General features: G+C 40.1%; 1 protein-coding gene across 1 annotated transcript; it reads left to right on the top strand.

Annotated features, from left to right (window-relative positions):
- Positions 1 to 789: 789 nt before the first annotated feature.
- On the top strand, positions 790 to 18,477 carry syt19 (synaptotagmin XIX). Its single transcript, XM_034141153.1, has 9 exons — positions 790 to 913; positions 1,225 to 1,429; positions 1,527 to 1,600; positions 3,105 to 3,224; positions 4,339 to 4,524; positions 13,783 to 13,932; positions 14,097 to 14,216; positions 17,134 to 17,242; positions 17,334 to 18,477. Exons 2-9 carry the CDS (start codon positions 1,270 to 1,272, stop codon positions 17,639 to 17,641), a joined length of 1,227 nt encoding a protein of 408 aa, XP_033997044.1. The 5' UTR covers positions 790 to 913; positions 1,225 to 1,269; the 3' UTR covers positions 17,642 to 18,477.
- The last annotated feature ends 443 nt before the right edge of the window (positions 18,478 to 18,920 follow it).

The raw sequence follows: 18,920 nt of genomic DNA, 5'->3' as shown, positions 1-18,920 counted from the left end.
CCTAAAGCTTTTAGTCTACCTTACCATCATCCAAGGGTAGTTTTCACTATAAGTCCAACATAATCTTTGGATGGACACTATCATTTACAGTTTTTTACTATGTAAAATCTGAATTTTCTTTAAAAATAAAAAACATCTATATTGATTCTGACTTTTCTACATCCAACTCACAGGTTTATCAATACTTTGAGAAAAAAGATTATTAATTTAACCCTTTTAGAAGGGAAGATATGGTCATTTGTCCTGGGAATATCATTTTCGAGCCTGAGACCTGAAAAACAGGCTCAGGGCTTAACAGGTTAATAGATGTTGTCAGTGGTTGAGTGTAATGGAGTGTATTTACTTAAATATTGTACTTAAGTACTACTTAAACTGAGTAATTGTATGCAACTTAGTACTTCTACTGTACACCATTTTGGACATAACTTGATTCAGTAGCACTTACATCCAGCAAACTTTTCAGTTTCATTAATATCTTTTTTCGAAAGGATATTCCTAAAAACATGAGAAAAACGTACTGTTTTAATGAACATAAATGTTTTGATTTATGAAGTGATGTTAGGACTAAATCAACTAGTTCTTTTTTATCCTGGTAGACACTTTGTAAGCAGGCCTGCCGAGGGATCTTAAAGAGGAAGACACCTTAAGGTCAGGCCTTGTTAAGCTCCCTGAAATGTTATTTAAATCTTATGAAAACCAGTTTGCCCAGAATGGTGTGCAGGAAGTCATGTGCTCGGTGTGTGTGGATAGTAAGAGGAGTGTGACACAAACAGGAGGAACAGTTATATGATAAGGTGCTGCTTTGAATTCCTCTTGCTGACTTTGTTTCTGTGAAACTAGAAGAGTGGACAGCACAGTGAAATACCTTCATCGCTGAAGAGAAACATTAGCTGATTATTCCTTCTAACCATAGGTAAATGCTTTGTGTCTTTTTTATTTAATTGTGTGTTGGTCTCAGGTAAGCAGCAACAGAAATGCTGCCTTTAGTCTTCCCCATTTATCTTTTTATTCATTTTTAAAACTCTGTAGGGCAGCATTTTGCCAAACCTGAATTGTTTAAATGTGTTACGTCAACTTTCTTTGTTTAAATATAAATACTACTTCTAACTGTAGGTTTCCCCTGCAATGTTCATCTTGCTTTGCATGCAGTGTGAGTTTGACAAATGCGATTTGACTAAACCACTTCTGATAGGAGATCATTTAATATTTCTGACTACGCCACAGGTGTACCGGTTTTCTTTACCTCAAGCGATAATCCAACTGTTACAAATGCAGTTTGCTGCTGGGAACCTGACAATGCCATTCCCAGACAAGTACTGCATCCTGGGAATTTCAGTCACTCTTTTACTGCTGGCGCTGGGTATCTTGGCATGGCAGGTCTTCAGGTGCTGCTCACAGAAATACACCACATACACGCGGCAAGATACCGGTGAGTAGATAGGATTACAATACAAAGCACACATTTATAATGCTGTGTACCAAGAAAGGAATACAAATTGCAATTGTGTGTCTGATTTTTACTGTAGTGAACAATGATCAGCTGTACTCGGATGAAAAGTCGGGGACAGCGAGAATCTACTCAGGAGCTCCAAGCACCAGGGTAAGAGGAAATGGATTGTAGGTGTGGATAGAGTAGAATATAATCCACACCTTTTCTTATGACCATATTGCTTATACTTAATATCTCACAAGTCTTCCTATGGCCTTTTTTTACCTACTTTTAATGCTAGTAAAGGTAATTGGTATTAAGGAAGCACATCACACAAATATACATGTCACTGGCATTAGACTTTTTAATACTACTTTTAATAATTTTTTCATTAATACTTTAAAAACGTATTATAAGTAATTGAGATGTGAGAAACATCACAATTGAAAACAAAAATGATATGATATGCATCAATTAAATAATTATTTATTTTCTATATTGTCACTGGCATTGGACATTGGGTCAATATTTCTTTTTAAGACAGTTTAATTTATAATACCTATTAAAGTCAATTAGGATTGACACATGTGGTTTAAGTGAACATACACTTCTAAATAAACATTTAAGAGTCTTGTTAATAATTAAAAAAACATCCTTTGAACAGAAATCAAATATAGCCTTTGATCACTTGCTTCTATTCCATTTTGAAAAGACGTGATGTGCTATGTTTGTCACTAAAAAGCCTGTGATGTGTTTTTCACAGTAGATTAGGACTCAAATAGACTGAATGCATAGTTTTTTAAATACAGGCCCCAGTGGCTGGGTCTCAGGATATATAAATCATGCCTGTATCAGAATGCCCACACTTCAAAGCAGCTTCTGTACAGTACAATATTAGCCATGACCAGATTTTTTAGATGTCGAAGGTTGGCCTTAACTGGGCAAGATGGATCAGAGCAGCTGTTGGCGACCTTTTTACATAGCTGCTGCCTTTCAGTCAATACTCAGGAAACACAGTGTAAAAACTGTTAAAGCTACTGACAAAAAAATAATTTAACACAAAAACAAGAAGATCAGGCAAAACAACGAAAACTCACAGAAATACTGTAAATTCTAGATATTTTCAACGAAAGGTTTTAGGAATAAGTAAAACAGGACTTCAAACAATATGTACCAATGCATTTTGAAATAATACTGGTACATATACAAATGGTCAGTCAGCTCTTGCCTAGCCCGAAGGACATCTTTTGTGGATTCTATCCCGACATGTATGTGCAGATGAGATTTCTCTGTTTATGTGAGCTTGGTCACATTTTATTGAAGTAGTCTACTGTTTCCTTTCTGTCATCTGACTGCTGTTTGCAAAGAAAATGTGTAGTTTTTACTTTGTTTAGACAAGATGAAGATTGGACTTTATTGATCAATCATCACCATGAACACCTCTTTTAATCTCACACATATTGCACTATGTGTGTAGGTGTTCCTGTTCCTACATTTTGTGGAGATGCTCAAAATAGGTCCCATTGTCAGTGTACATAAAGATTACATTTTACTTGTTTGAACAAAGACGATGTTGGTACTTGTCAAGTCAAATAAACGCTGAAGGCGCTGTGGTGAATAACAAACACCACAGATAGAAATGTGTGTGTGTTTACATGACTTTGTGTCGCCCCAGGTGGAGAATGTCAACACAGAGGTCCGCAGGCTGAGTCGCTGTCTGTCTCAGGCCTCATTACCTTCCTCAGGATCTGTACAGGCAGACGGAGAGATGGAAGAGCAGGCCAACAATAAAAAGGTAGCACTACTCTATAATCCTGTTGTCACGTGACAATCAATCTACAATTTCCAAATCCTGTTTAATCTCTTCATCTAATGTCCTTACCTTCAAAAACGTTCAACGCTCTCTCACAATTTGATTTTACTCGAGGTAAAAAAACAAAGGATGCACATACATTGAATGTATGTGCATCCTTTGTTTTTTTAACTTTTATTTATTTACTTGGTTTGTCAATACATTTACTTTGCTTAATGTACAAACTAATTTAAGTTAACCAAAACAAAGAAACATGCCTTATTGTATGACTTTTTTACTTGAATGACACCAAAAAACAAAACAATATTACATACAAAAATTGCTATATGCATGACGGCTTATTTTGCATCCTACAGGAAATGTGCATAAAGATTTGTTAGTTTTATCTCCTTCTCATTGTACCGCAACTTAGCCTTATGTAGTTTTTAAATCTGTATGTATAACATCCATCTTCATCAGACTATCATGTCTCATAAATAGAGATGTGTTTTTTCGCTTTGGAAAAGCACGGATTTTGAACAAAATTGTATTAAGTCAAGTCAAGTTTATTTAAAACAACCTCGGTTGACCAAAGTGCTTTCCAAATTGAAAATAAGACAATCAGCAATTCATTAAAGAATAAAGACATAATTGTACACAGGTAAAAATAGATCAAAAGAAACTAAATACAATAAAAGCAACAATAACGTTACAGCATAAATAAGTAAAACCAAGATAACTTGCCTAGCTGGGGCTGAACGCCAGAGAGAAGAAATGGGTTTTCAGCAGTGTTATGCTAACAATGGTAAAGCTAATATGCTAATACTTTTAGCAGGTTTAACATATTACCCATGTTAACCATCTCAGTTTAGCATGCTTTACAAACGGAACAAAGTAAACCTGTTGCTGATGAAAATGTCATTAGTTTTGTATTATTATTTGGTCGAATAGTTTGAATCTTAAGGGTAAGTCATTCTTGAATATTAGTAAAGAATTCCACTGCAAGAAGTGTGGACCAACTGGCAGACAAACATTTGTATTTCAAAAATATCCTTTTTAAACATTAACAGCATAATTTAGTTAATGGTGTCTTTTCTAACAAACCCTCTTGTACTAGGTCGAAGGAACGCTGCGCTTTTCCATCTATTATGACCAACTGCAGTCCCAGCTGGTGGTCACCGTCTTGCAGGTGGAGGGGCTTCTGGAGCAAAGCCCGACGCGAACCCTCCAGCCATTTGTTAAACTAAGACTCATGTGGTCAAACTCAGAAGAAGTGGAAGTTGAAGAATGTACAGACGAAGAGGTAATTGTTGTCTTCCTTATCACATACAATATGTCACTGGTGCAGTGATGATGTATTTTTGTAGGCCCGGAAGTTAGCTTCTTAAAGGCTCCCTTGACAATGAATGGGATTGTTTCTATGAAGGTAGATATGGTGCAAAATGCGAGAGCGTGTAAAACCTGATGTGAGTACTTGCAGAAAAAAATCTGAGCTTGTGTGCATACATTTACACTTGTATAAAATATCCATGTATCTGTGAACCAAATTTGAAGTCACAGAATAAAAAAAAAAGTTTTGTAGCTTGTAGAAAAAAAATGAACTTAGTGATGAAATGTTCACTTGCAGAAAAATATATATTTTTTAAATATATTTTCCATTACAACTGCAACTTGTTATTACAACCTCTCAAATCAGTCATTACAACTTCACGAATCTGCTCTGTGGCAGTATAAATCGACAAATCTGCGGCCTTGACTTTTGCTACACTTCTTGCGATGAATGTGTCGCAAAAGTAATTTTCACCTGTAGATGTGGGGGAGGGAGGGGGGTTGGAGCGAAGGGGTGGAGCTATCACAACGACGAGGCTCGGGTCAGTCACACAGTCACAGTCAGTCAGGTCGAACCAGATGACTGCGGGGCTAACGGTCCGTGTCGCTACCAGTCCGCTGACATGGCGCGTCAATCAACGGTAAGTTTTGCCCATTACTTCCCCAGTATTACTTTGAATATTATTATTGTGATTGAGGATTAAATCCGCTAAGACCACCGTTTTATATCGTGCAGTTTAGCGGCAAAATAACGTCAGTTAGCCAGCTAATGCTAGCTTTGTTGAATTTATGCTAGTTAAACAAGTAGTGGTTGTACTGTAGTCTATACAGCAGTAATTCATATATTATAGCCTACTGCTTTGGCACTAACGGTTGATAACCGTTTATGAAAATAAAACCAATTGAACTGTACTGAAATAATGACAAGTTTTATAATTGTCTTGGGCTCCTGATGTGTTTTTAAAGCCTTTGTAAATTATCCATGCTATTTTCTATTTAGAACGAAGACTTCAGAATCTTAAAATCCCTTGACGTTTGTATGCAATTGTGCTAAATTCAACACTGGAATCAAGAAAATATTAATATGTTTGCATGACATTAGTTATTTATATTTTGCCATCACTTAATTATACGTTTAATACATTTAAGTCAAGCTAAGGTACATGTGATGGTAGCTAGTTAGTGCTCTTACCTGTGATGCCTCCTCCAAACAGCATAATAACCAGACTCTACCATTAAAACTAGAAGTACCACTTCTAGATCCTTGACTTTAGACAAACAATTCAAAAGACAAAATGTATTTAAAGACCAATCTTTATTTGAAGGTGCCTCTTAACCTGGGATATTAGTTATACAGTAATAGTATTGACAATCTAAAAAAAAACTGAGCAACTCAACGGTTCACTTTTATATTTCTTATTGTCTAAAGCATTTATTATTTTCATTTTCCCCCTCTCATATTCAGTGTGGACGGATTGAGACAGCGTGGTGTCCAGAGAGCTGCAGAGACTTCAGGGAGAAACCTCTGTGTGATGGACGTCCTGTCTGTTGGTTTGGCCGGAGAGGACTGGGGGTCTTTCCTCAGCGAGGAGGACCAGGCCTGATGGAGGAGCCCATGCTGGGCATAGCTGATACCAACTGCACAGGCCTAGTCTGTCACTTTATTTGACTAAATGTGTTTACTTATACATTTAATAGGTTTACACCTTCTGTCCATATGTGCTTTTTATTTAAAACATTTTTGATGAACTTTTGGTTCACATTTCAATAAATTGTATTTGTATTTGCACTCCTTTTGTCCATTATTCTTACTGAAAATGTTAGATTACACATTCACATCTGACTGAAGATTTGCCCCATTTATTTGTGACGTTGCAAACTCTGCAGTACAAGGTACAGGTGTTGTGAAGCTCATGAAGTGAGGCAAATAGAAATAATCAGCTGATGGAGTGTAGATGTGGAAATAGGTGCATTCGATCAGCTGACTTTGTTTTCACAATAAAAGTAGTTTCTTAGTGAATGTCCTGTACTGGTCTTAAAATCTCATAACATCAGCTTTTAATTTTCCTCTTGGATGTTTTTCTTGACCCTCAGAGAAAGAGGAGATGCTGAGTCGTGTCTTTCAGGCATGTCCTTTCCTAACAAAAATTACAGGAAACATAAAACATATTATTGCAGAACAAGTGTGTTATTTATGAAAGAGGTGTGTTTGTGTTTAGGGGCTGTAGATATAATTATTTTGTAATTGTAACGTTTTATTTTATTTCAACAGTGAGCTACAAAGACAATCAGATTATGAATGAACAGTATGACATTCATCAACATTGAAATATATTGTATTATCAAAATAATATTTAACTGTTATCAAAACTTAGTGCAACTGTAGAAGCTTGCTCTGTTGTCTCACTGAAATAATAACTTTTACCACGTTTTTTACAGACAATATTGAGAGATAAATAGTAGCAGTTCTCACTAATAGCTTTGCCTTCAATACCTTAAATTAGAAAGCTGACAAAGTAATATTGCTTGTTAACATGTAACCCTTTGCATGGAAAAACCCCTCAACTTCACTGATGTGTAGGTGATCTAGTATTTAGTATTGTTTAATGGAATGTATATCAGTGTATTAAAGTCAATACTTCATTTATTTCAACCAATATCTTTCTTGATTCTTTGTACAGTATGAAAAAAGAGTATTTGTACCTGTGCTGAAGTTCACTGCTGAGTCCAGTGCTGTCTCTCACTCTCTGGTCCATCCTGTCTGCATCACCTGGACACTTTAAACAAACAGATATATATGTAAAGAACCATGTGTACAAACAATATAACTTATTATCTTCTGTTGAACATGTTGGATTGTGTATTGCCCGAGTCAGGGTCCTTTTTATTTTACTGTAACTTTGGAAGTTGTGTTACCAATGCTTACTGTTCATTTGATACCAATTTGGTAATACAATTAATAAAAACAACAAGATTTGGGTTCGTTCTTCAGATGACTGACGTTAACGTGTAAGCTCAATAATGAACTCCAGCTCAACCAACCATATTGTAATATCCAAGTAATCATCTTGAAATATGACATTAATAATTGTAATATACACACATCTTATTGTGAGGTTGATTTCACATACACTACTTCGACGTTAGCTTGTCTACATACTTGAGCATAGCGGATTTAAATTAATCTTAGCGATGCATACAGTTCCTACCTACATAATAAAATATCTCTCTAAGTTACAAGGATGACCTTATTTTACCAACCTCAAACAGAAGCCGTTTGTTCTACAGTATTATCCCACTTAACCAGGGCTCGAGCTTAAGGACGTCCCGTCGTCCCGGGGCCGAAAAAAATAGGGTCGGGGAGGATAAAAAATAATCTTGGGACGAATTTGGGACGAGAGTTAAAATAAAAATACCCTGATAACTCTACTACAGTACGAACGGCGATGAAAATGAAACTGACTGCACGTTTTGTGTAGCACACAGTTATTAAACCTCCTTGTCAACATAAACACACACGCACAAAACATTTAGCAAACCGCGAAATACACACACACACACACACACACACACACACACACACACACACACAGCTGTGCCCGCAAACTCCTGGCCCGCAAATTATTGGGTCTAGCTATGTACTGAGTGTGTGTATTTCGCGTTGAGTGATGTACAATGACAATGGCATCCCGTGGAGGAATTCTGCAATTGTTTACGTTACATCACGAAAACGCACAGCAGAACCTAACCCTGGAGCGCCGGCCTCTTTATTTACTAACTCCTCTTCATCCCCTATGGGTAATAAGGCTGAGATGAGAACTCTCCATCGTATTTAGTCCTTAGCAATATGCTGCGTCTCTCCCCATGTAGGGATGGGTACCGAGCCCCGGTATTAAACGGGCCCCGGGCCGGAATTATTAAAGACAGTGGTAGCGTTAAGCTCCGACGTTATCTGACTTTTTATCGGTAGTGGAGACATTTAAAACATATATGTCATGTATTATTGCTACATGAACATTATATCGCAGTTTTAGTTTCGCCAACTCCGTTTCTAATATGCAATAAGTCTACAAAATGCGTCTATGATGTATTTTCGATCTTATTTTCGATCTTTCCAATCCAGACGAGAGAGCTCTCTCCCCCGTCTGTGTGCGAGGGGGCGGGGCAGTTTGTAAAGGTCTCCTGACTGTGTTACAGACTGTCATCCTGGTTAGTGGTTACTCTGGGTTCTGTCTTCTGTCTTCAGGACAGAGTGTTGGATGTTTTTGATAATTGGATAGAACTTGATTGGATTCAATATTAGAGTAACTTTCTCGCTTGTGTGTTTTTTTTAAATATATTTGGCCTTTGTTTATGTGTTTGACTGATTTACTCAATTAAAAAGGTTGATGAATTATCATCTAATGATTTGTATGATGTTTTATTTATGTTAAAGGTCACTTTGAATGATTTTAACTAATGATAATGTAGAAAAACTAATATTTTAAATTCGGGACGGTCCACATTAATTTCGGGACGGCTTAGATTGTATTTCGGGACGGTTCCGGGAGGATGGTGAAAGAAGTTAGCCGAGAGCCCTGCACTTAACGCTTAACACTTTCGTTTTAACCTTCATATATACAGTCTATGGTTTTAACTTGCAGGCTACGATTAGCATCGTTAGCACAGATGTAGCTACCACTCGCTTACACGCAAACCCAAGCCTTAACATTCATTACGTAGCTGATTAAAATCATAAACACATAAATAAGTACTCGAATTTCACTTACCGCAAAACCGCATTCATGCACCGTCTGTTTTAACCGCAGAGCGAGTCACAATAGTCCGATATAAGCATGAAGACACGGACCGTTAGCCCCGCAGTCATCCGGTTCGACCTGACTATGGCTGTGACTGTGTGACTGACCCGAGCCTCGTCGTTGTGATAGCTCCGCCCCTTCGCTCCAACCCCCCTCCCTTCCCCCACATCTACAGGTGAAAATTACTTTTGCGACACATTCATCGCAAGAGGTGTAGCAAAAGTCAAGGCCGCAGATTCGTCGATTTATACTGCCACAGAGCAGATTCGTGAAGTTGTAATGACTGATTTGAGAGGTTGTAATAACCAAGTTGCAGTTGTAATGGAAAATATATTTAAAAAATATATATTTTTCTGCAAGCTGTGATGCGCCGATGAAGATGGCCGCATCGTCTATGTGCTCCTCTCCAACTTTGCCCATTTTCGTATTTTGTACATATTTGTTTTACTTTTGCCGTTTTACTTTTAACATGGTTCGCAACATGCTAGCCGACCGCACCTACTCTGCCATACAATATAGCAGAGAGGAACTTCTCCAATTGCGAAACTTCGTGGACAATAATAACCCTCCGACAAACAATGGAGATTCACCATGGCTACCTGTTGCTGTTCTACCTGAGAGACGCAAGAAGAGGACAAAGCGCGGATGCCGGGCCGGGCTGCTGGTCAGACTGAGGAAACGTGAGAATCGGCCCCCTCTTCCGAGTATTCTTCTGGCTAATGTTCAATCCATTGAAAATAAGCTAGATGAACTCAGAAGCCGGATTGCTTTTCAACGGGACATTAAGAACTGTAACGTGTTAATTCTCACTGAGACTTGGCTCAACCCCGCTATCCCGGACTCCGCCATTGTCCCTAATGGATTCTCTATTTTTCGTCAGGACCGGACTGCAAACTCGGGGAAAAGTAAGGGAGGCTGTGTGTGTGTAATGACTAACAACAACTGGTGCTCAGATGTGAAGATTATTTCATCGGACTGTTCCGCACAGCTAGAGCACCTCATGATCTCATGTCGGGCCTTCCATCTGCCGAGGGAATTCACATCTGTTGTGATAACAGCAGTGTATATCCCGCCGCAGCCACTCGCCGACAACAACACGGCACTCGATCAGCTGTTTGGGATTATTGATAAAACCGAGACTTCGCGGCCAGATGCGGCGTTCGTTGTGGCTGGAGATTTCAACACCGCCAACATGAAGAAGGTTTTGCCAAAATATTACCAACACATCAACTTCCCGACGCGCGGGGGAAACATACTGGACCATGTTTATTCCCCTTTCCGGAATGGATATAAGGCTCTCCCTCGCCCTCCCTTCGGCAAATCAGACCATATCTCATTACTGTTGTTGCCTGCGTACAAGCAGAAACTTAAAAGGGACAGACCGATTACAAGAACAGTACAACGATGGAGCGTGGAGTCAGATGAGGCACTGCAGGATTGCTTTGCATCCACGGATTGGAGTGTGTTTGAGGACAATAACATCAACACACACACGGACACTGTCATCTGCTACATTGGGAAATGCATCGATGACGTGGTACCGAAGGTTTCTGTACGGACATTCCCAAATCAAAAGCCCTGGGTAAACGGTGAGGTGCGCGGCAAACTGAAAGCGCGCACTATCGCGCACACAGCGGGAGATTTGGAGGAGTACAGGAAGTCTAGGTATGATCTCCGGAGAGCAATTAAAAATGCAAAGAGACAGTACAAAGACAAGGTGGAATCTGACTTCAAAGGCTGTAACACTAGGAATATGTGGGCGGGACTAAGGACAATGACTGACTACAAAGGAGCAGCGGGGGGTGCTGCGGGAGTGTCTGCGTGCGCATCTCTCCCAGATGAGCTAAACAGTTTTTTTGCACGCTTTGAGAGCAGCCGGGCTGTGGAGGTACAGAGGGACCAGGAGCTACACTGCCCGTTTGTTTTAAATAGGGCAGATGTGTGTAAATCCTTTAAAAGGGTTAACCCACACAAGGCTCCTGGACCTGATGGCATCCCTGGCCGTGTTCTCAGGGTGTGTGCAGTTCAGCTGGCAGAGGTGTTCACAGACATCTTCAACAGGTCCCTGCTGCAGTCTGTAGTCCCCACATGTTTTAAACACTCCACCATCATTCCTGTCCCCAAAAAGACAACAATCACCTGCCCCAACGACTACCGCCCAGTAGCACTCACCTCCATCATAATGAAGTGCTTTGAGCGGTTAGTCAAATTATTCATCACCTCCTCCCTCCCTGAATCTCTGGACCCCCTGCAGTTTGCCTACAGAGCAAACAGGTCCACAGACGACGCCATAGCCCTCACCCTCCACACTGCCCTCTCACACCTGGACCCGAAGAACAGGAACACATATGTGAGAATGCTGTTCATTGACTACAGTTCAGCATTCAATACCATTGTGCCCTCCAAGCTGGCCATCAAGCTCAGAGATCTCGGGTTCAACAGCGCCCTCTGTGACTGGATCCTGAACTTCCTGACGGGCAGACCCCAGGCAGTGCGGTTGGGAAACATCACATCCTCCACCCTGATTCTAAACACCGGTGCCCCTCAAGGCTGCGTGCTCAGCCCTCTCCTCTACTCCCTGTTCACCCACGACTGCGTGGCCACACACAGCTCCAACACCATCGTGAAGTTTGCTGATGACACGACCGTCATCGGCCAGATCACAGATGATGACGAGACGGCGTACAGAGAGGAGGTCGAAAACCTGACATCTTGGTGCCAGGATAACAACCTCCATCTCAACATCAGCAAAACAAAGGAGCTGATTGTGGACTACAGGAAGCAGCAGGGAGAGGGACACGCCCCCATCGCCATCAATGGGACTACGGTGGAGAGAGTCAAAAGCTTCAGGTTCCTTGGGGTCCACATCACTGAGGACCTGACATGGTCTCTTCACACCACCACCATCACCAAGAAAGCTCGACAGCGGCTCTTCTTCCTCCGCAGGTTGAGGAGGTTCAAAATGGATTCCAGGATACTCTGCAACTTCTACAGGTGCACGATAGAGAGTATCCTCACTGGCAGCATGACGGCCTGGTACGGCAGCTGCACCGACCTCGATCGTAAGGCTTTACAGAGGGTGGTGAAAACTGCACAGCACATCACCAGGACGGAGCTGCCATCCATGGAGGACCTTTACTCCCAGCGGCTCAGGAAGAAATCACTACGGATTATCAAAGACCCCCCGTCACCCCAGCCACAAACTGTTCTTTCTGTTGCCGTCTGGCAGACGTTACCGCAGCATCCTGGCAAGGACAAGAAGATTCGGAGACAGTTTCTTCCCGCGGGCAGTGAGACTGTTAAAAAATTGAACTGTTAAAACAACATCAAACATTCATCTGCTACTCAGTAGTATGTATCTAATACCTAATATATATAAATCATTCCAATAACTTGTATATAGACTCTATTGCACTATTCCACATCATAACTTTATTTCATTTTTATAACTATTATTATTTTTGTATTGTTCATGCTCTTATTGTTATTATGTTATTATGTTGCATTGTTGGAGAAGCCTGTGACATAAGATTTTCAACTGCATAATTACTCTGTAGCTATGTCAGATTGACAATAAAGAACCTTGAACCTTGAACCTTGAAGTGAACATTTCATCACTAAGTTCATTTTTTTTCTACAAGCTACAAAACTTTTTTTTTATTCTGTGACTTCAAACATGGATATGTTATACAAGTATAAATGTATGCACACAAGCTCAGATTTTTTTAAGCAAGTACTCACATCAGGTTTTACACGCTCTCGCATTTTGCACCATATCTACCTTCATATGTTTCAATGGATTCCAGATTGTAGCAGAAAATAAGCTTTGTGTCAAACAACTGTTTATGCTATTTACAAATTTTGTTCAGCAGGATCATCTCCGCTTTTAGGATTTTTTAAGCGTAAATGCAATCGCCAGAAGTGAAAAGCTAACGTTAGGCTACATCAAGGTCACATGACTTCATGTCACCATTCACTAAGCTCAAGGCGCTTAATGTTTGGCGTGTGACGATGAGTAGTCTCATTTAGCCACTTGTTAGCTACCACTGTTTTTATGACAAATAAAAGCTTCGGATATTCACCAGTGGGGTATTTACTGAAACATTTTATGTGGTGAAACAAAAGGTTAAAATCTCTTCATTTTGAGTTGATTCCAGCCTTTATTTTAGGTATCTAACATCAAACACAGTAAAGGAAAACAAATGGACTTCCAGACGAGGGAACCGGAAGTGTTAGAATTTTAACTAATTTCTGTGTTTTAGGACTCATTCCTTGTTACCTCGTTAATTAATTGTAGAAATTACAAATCTTGATTTTGGGAAACATACAGCTTTTGTTTTCTCCTTTTATGCTCATTAGGCCCACTTTGTAAAAATATAACACTGTCCTTCACATTCTCATAGAGTAATAGATTACTTCTGTGACCTTCTTAGGGTGAAGGGACTGCACCCGTCTTGTGGAAAGTGCTGCAGGAATGCCGGACTCGCATTGTGAAAGGCAGCTGTAACCCTTTATTTGGAGACCAGTTCAGCTGTCCTCTGCTAGAAGAAAAGCAGCTTCATCACATCAACCTCAGGATGGAGGTCCTGAAATACATAGATACACCACTTTCCTCTAAATTTCTCTCCAATTATAGGGAATTAGTATTTAGTCAGTTGAAGAAAAAACATCTAAGCAGAATCTATGTATTTTTTTTACATGTGATTGTGTAAAATGACTGACTGTCCTGTGTCCTTGTGCATCTCAGGTGAGGGACTTTGATAAATTCTCCAGACACTCAGTGTTAGGGGAGGTGAGGGTTCCTTTAGGGCGGCTCAACATCTCCTACCCTCTGGAGCTACAAGAAGATCTAATGATACCACAGAAGGTACAGAAGGACACCATAGCCGCGTTCACACCGGAGTACTTTTCACCGTACTTTTCGCGTTTAGTTCCGTTAGTACCCCTTATGTCGCGTTCACACCAAAAATCGTACTTAATCTCGGGAACTTTTACCCCCATTTTTAGAGCCTGCTGAGAGATCGTACTTTCCTGTGGGTGAAAAGTGCCCCAGTGCTGATTGGCTGGGCGAATTGCAAACCACGCCCCGTACAACTGTGAAAATGTTTTGTTTTCCTCGCTACAAAATCCCAACACACCGACGGAGAGTAGTTTGTTTTTGAAAGCAGTTATGGCAAGCATCAAAAAATGATGAGGAGGTGTCGGCGCTTCTGGAGATCTACGCCGAGGACGCGACCCAGGGAATGCTACTGAAGCCAGTTCAGTAGCTTTCACTCGACCTGGGAATCGTGCACAGCCCCACGGCACACCGGCTATAAATAAAGAAACTCAGGCAGGACTACAAACGGCGGATTCAGTGGCCAACGATGACGACCACGACGAAGGTAAAATCAACTACATGCACTGGGGTTTTAATCTGCACAATAATGGTCTCAGATGTACTTTTATTTGCTCAGTAGATCAAGCTAGCCATGCTAGGCTGAATAGGCTAACACCGGCCTCGAGCTAGCTACATCTAGCTAGCTAGATATTCTCGGCCGCTATAAACGTTTTGACTTGTGAATAACTGTGTAGTGTTTCTGTAATTTGCTTCACTAACTCATGGCACTAATCGTCTGTTTCAGGCGAGGATGGACAACTCTCGGGATTGGAAACAAGCGAGCTTTGCATTCTAGATCACAGCGCTAGCTCGTCCCCCTTACCAGCAACCAAACGCAAAGGTACACACACTGTAACTTTGTCTTGAAAGAACGTTACGCATCGAACTGATGTTCACAATCATGTTTATTTCCTTCTTGGTACAATTATGAAACAGCGTGAAAACGTATTCGCTTTTTACTCTCTCACAAACATTGTAAACATCCGGGCTAGAGGTCACATGACTTCCGGTACGAAAACTTGCCTCAACAACATTAAACAAAGTTCAAGCATACATGAAGCACAATCCTCCGTGTTTGAACCTCTTAAATCGCTGCATAGCCGATTTATTTGGACTGGATTATCCCAGAGAGGCTAAACATTCTTTAGAACACAGTTTCAGATTTGTGAAACCTTAATTCTATTTGTGAAAATACAAAAAAGAGAGATTTCAGTGCTTTTAAACATCCTGGCCACATTAGACCAGGTCCTGATCTAAAACCACTATACCTAGACTCATCAAATCTGGACTGGATTATCCCAGAGAGTCAAAAGATTCTTTATAACACAGTTTCAGATTTGTGAAACCTTAATTCTATTTGTGAAAATACAAAAAACACACTCCTAGTATGTTGTAAAACTACATGGCGACTAAACAGATCTTGTATCTTGCTTATTTTTCCCTCTTAGGAAAGCGGACACGGGATGCGAATTTCTTTGACACCGTCCAGGCGTTGGAGGACCGGCGTGCCGTGGTGAAAGAGTCGATGCACGGGGATCAGATGGTGCTGTTCACCAAGGCCCAGGAAACGGAGGACAAGATGCTCACCAGTTCATTTTATATTATTGTTATTACTGTTATTATATAGTCTTGATACAACTGACACTTTATTTTATATTGATAATGTTAATTTACATGTACAACTTCTATTTTATTTACATTAAAAATGTGAACTTCTATTTACTGTTAAACAGATCCTGTAGCTTGCTTATTTCTCCTGACACTTTATCTTTAGTGACCGTAGCATCCTATACATCACATGTAAGTGATTATTCTGATACCATCATGTTTCATCGGTTATAAACTGGCAAAGCTTTATTTGTCATTTATTTATCATCAATGTTGCAACCTTGTGGAGGAATGGCAGGGGCACATACACAAATATGATAATTTATATAATTTTAAATATTATTTGACCTAAAACTAAATGTTTTTATGATTGTCCTCTGAGGAGGACATGGGGATTTGCAAATCTTTAATTCCCCCCCCCCATTTTACACAACACAAAATGGAGTCCACTATGTTTGCTGCTGAGCCTATTTACTGTGCATACAACACACCTGGCACAGTTTCTTGGTAAGGTAAACAACAGACGCCTAATGTACAGCGAGTGGGTGGGCGTCGCAGTATACGCGGGAAGTTTTTCTTCTTCTTCTCTTATTTTGCAGCGGATTGCAAACAACTTTAAGGTGCATACCGCCACCTACTGTACTCGCCGTGAAGTGGTTTGTGGCCTGCCAGTAAAGCCAAAGCAGAAGAAGAAGAAGTGACGTCAGCGGCTCATTTGCGTAATCTTCCCTCAGGGAAAAGTACTCCGGTGTGAACGCGATCTGTACTAAGTGCCCTGGGGTTAAAAGCGCCGGGGCTCTTAGTGCCGGAACTAAGTACAGGAAAGTACTTGGTGTGAACGCGGCTCATGTGTACAAAGACACACATAGCAATCAAATAAGAACTTTTTTTCCCTAATCTTTCGGTCAAGGTGAATTATTTTGAAATTCAAAAGTCTTGAACATTCAGAACAAGATATTACATATTAAACAGTTAAAGGGACATAAATTACACAAGGTGAGACACTGAATATGCTCCTGGCATTTGCAGGGTTAAAGAGGGATAAAGTCCTCCTCATACCTACAGTATACTTACAGAATGATTTTCAGTTGAGTTTTTCCTGTTTCTTTTCCTGTTAATGTAACTCACTTGAACATCTAGCATTTCATTTTATTTTTTTTAAATCTGTGTTAAATTAATTTTTTTAATTATACAAATACGTCTTTTAATGTTTTGTCTATTATTTAATATTTCAATGCTGTTATTTGTTGTAAAAAAAATTTTTTGCTTTGTGTTTATCCTCCCACCTTCTGAATAGGATCTTGTAGGAAAGGTTCTTCTGTCGTTAAAGATTCTACCCACTTCTCAAAGGCTGGAGGTTGGATTGCTAAAGGTCAGAACAGCCCACTCTGAGATATCTGATGCAGGTAAATAGCTAACACATCTAAGAAAAATAAAGCTATGAAAATGCAGCAGTATAACATACAGTCAGGGATTTTCCTTTTCTGTTTTTTGTAGCCCTGTGCGCTAGGATCAGTGTGCAGTGCAACCAGAGCAAGTTGCGGTACATGAAAACCTCTGCAGTGGCTCGCTGCCTGGTGACTGTCTTCAATGAGGTCGCCATGTTCTCCCTACCAGAGTTTCCTCTGGAGCAGTGTAAAATAGTGGTGTCTGTGTATGAAATGCGCACGGCCAAGAAATCCCCAAAACATCTAATTGGACAGTTGACGGTCGGGAAGGAGAAGAGTTCAGAAGACAAACACTGGAGCGTAATGATGTGCTCAGTACGGCAGCCAATAGCAAAGTGGCACGGCCTTCTGATCTGACATACCGATAGATTCTCTCCTGTTCTTCCTGGATGTCTGTCCAGACATACTACCTGTATTTAACTGCCAAACGGGGTGCTTGTGTATTCACTTTATAAAGACTTCCGATTTAAACGCATACATGTTAGTTCTTCCGGTTTAGCACTTAGCACTTTCGTCAACAACAAATTAAATTTGGGGGACATTTACATATGATTGGATGCTTTGACAGTACCACCTCCATCCTCTGCTAGTGGCTGGCAGGATTATGTATGAAAAGGGTCTGAAATCTCAACTTTTTTAATAACTCCGTTGTGTCTCTTGGTATGGATAGCTCGGCTATGAGTAACTACAAAAAGTACCAGAACACATAGGATGAATTCTGAAGGTAGGCTACATATACAATTTTGTTATAAATGAAGATGTCAACAATCTTCCCGGTGTCGCCAAAATAAAATGAGGTAGGCTTCAGGCAGTACAACAGCAACAGGTGCAGCCCCAGGTGAGACACAAAACTTGATGCCCCTGGGATAATGAGTTAGTAACATGCATAAACATAAAATGACAAAGAAAGGAATGTTTATCAAGATTTTACCAGGGGTAAGTAGCCTCACTGGAAAAAAGGCAAAACAAACCAGATTAATATTAACAATAATAATTCATTTATTTTTAATAAATAATAATTAATTAATAAAATGTGAATCAATTAAACAAAAATAAATGTCCATTTCCAAACAGAGCCCCCCACATTTTGAAAATGTAAATAAACAAATAGAAACAAATTAACTTGACATGTTCAATGTGTAACCAGGAAATGGTTGATGGATAATTGCTCATTGGAAAAGGAAGAATGTTGATCAACAGGGGCGTCGCCTGGACCTGAAAACATTCGGGGCTTAGCCCACAGTGGCGGCGGCCGCGGCGCTACAGTGGAATTTTTTACTGCAACACTCCCCACACAGTACACCCGCGACTGTTACAATGAAGGCTCGATAATCATCTCACCGCATATAGGCAGGGGTAAAGTGCTATTTTTTGAGTGGGGGGTGGACCTAACCTCCTCTAGGGGGGTCCGGGGGGATGCTCCCGCGGGAAGATTTTTTTTTAAATATTGAAGTTAAAAGCATCAATCTGGTGCACTTTGAGAGCAACATTAAGAGATCTATGGATACCTCTCTCAACACCCATATGAAACAGAACTGTAAGCAGATTTACTTTTTCTTTATGGATATTTTACAAATCACCCTTTTAAACTCTATTCTTGGTTTACTGCCATATACTATTTCATAACTGTTTTTCC

The sequence above is a fragment of the Trematomus bernacchii genome, unplaced genomic scaffold (genome assembly GCF_902827165.1).
Source record: "Trematomus bernacchii unplaced genomic scaffold, fTreBer1.1, whole genome shotgun sequence".
NCBI classification, from domain to species: Eukaryota; Metazoa; Chordata; class Actinopteri; order Perciformes; family Nototheniidae; genus Trematomus; species Trematomus bernacchii.
The sequence above is the reverse complement of the archived record's forward strand: the minus strand, read 5'-3'. Positions and strand labels throughout refer to the sequence as shown.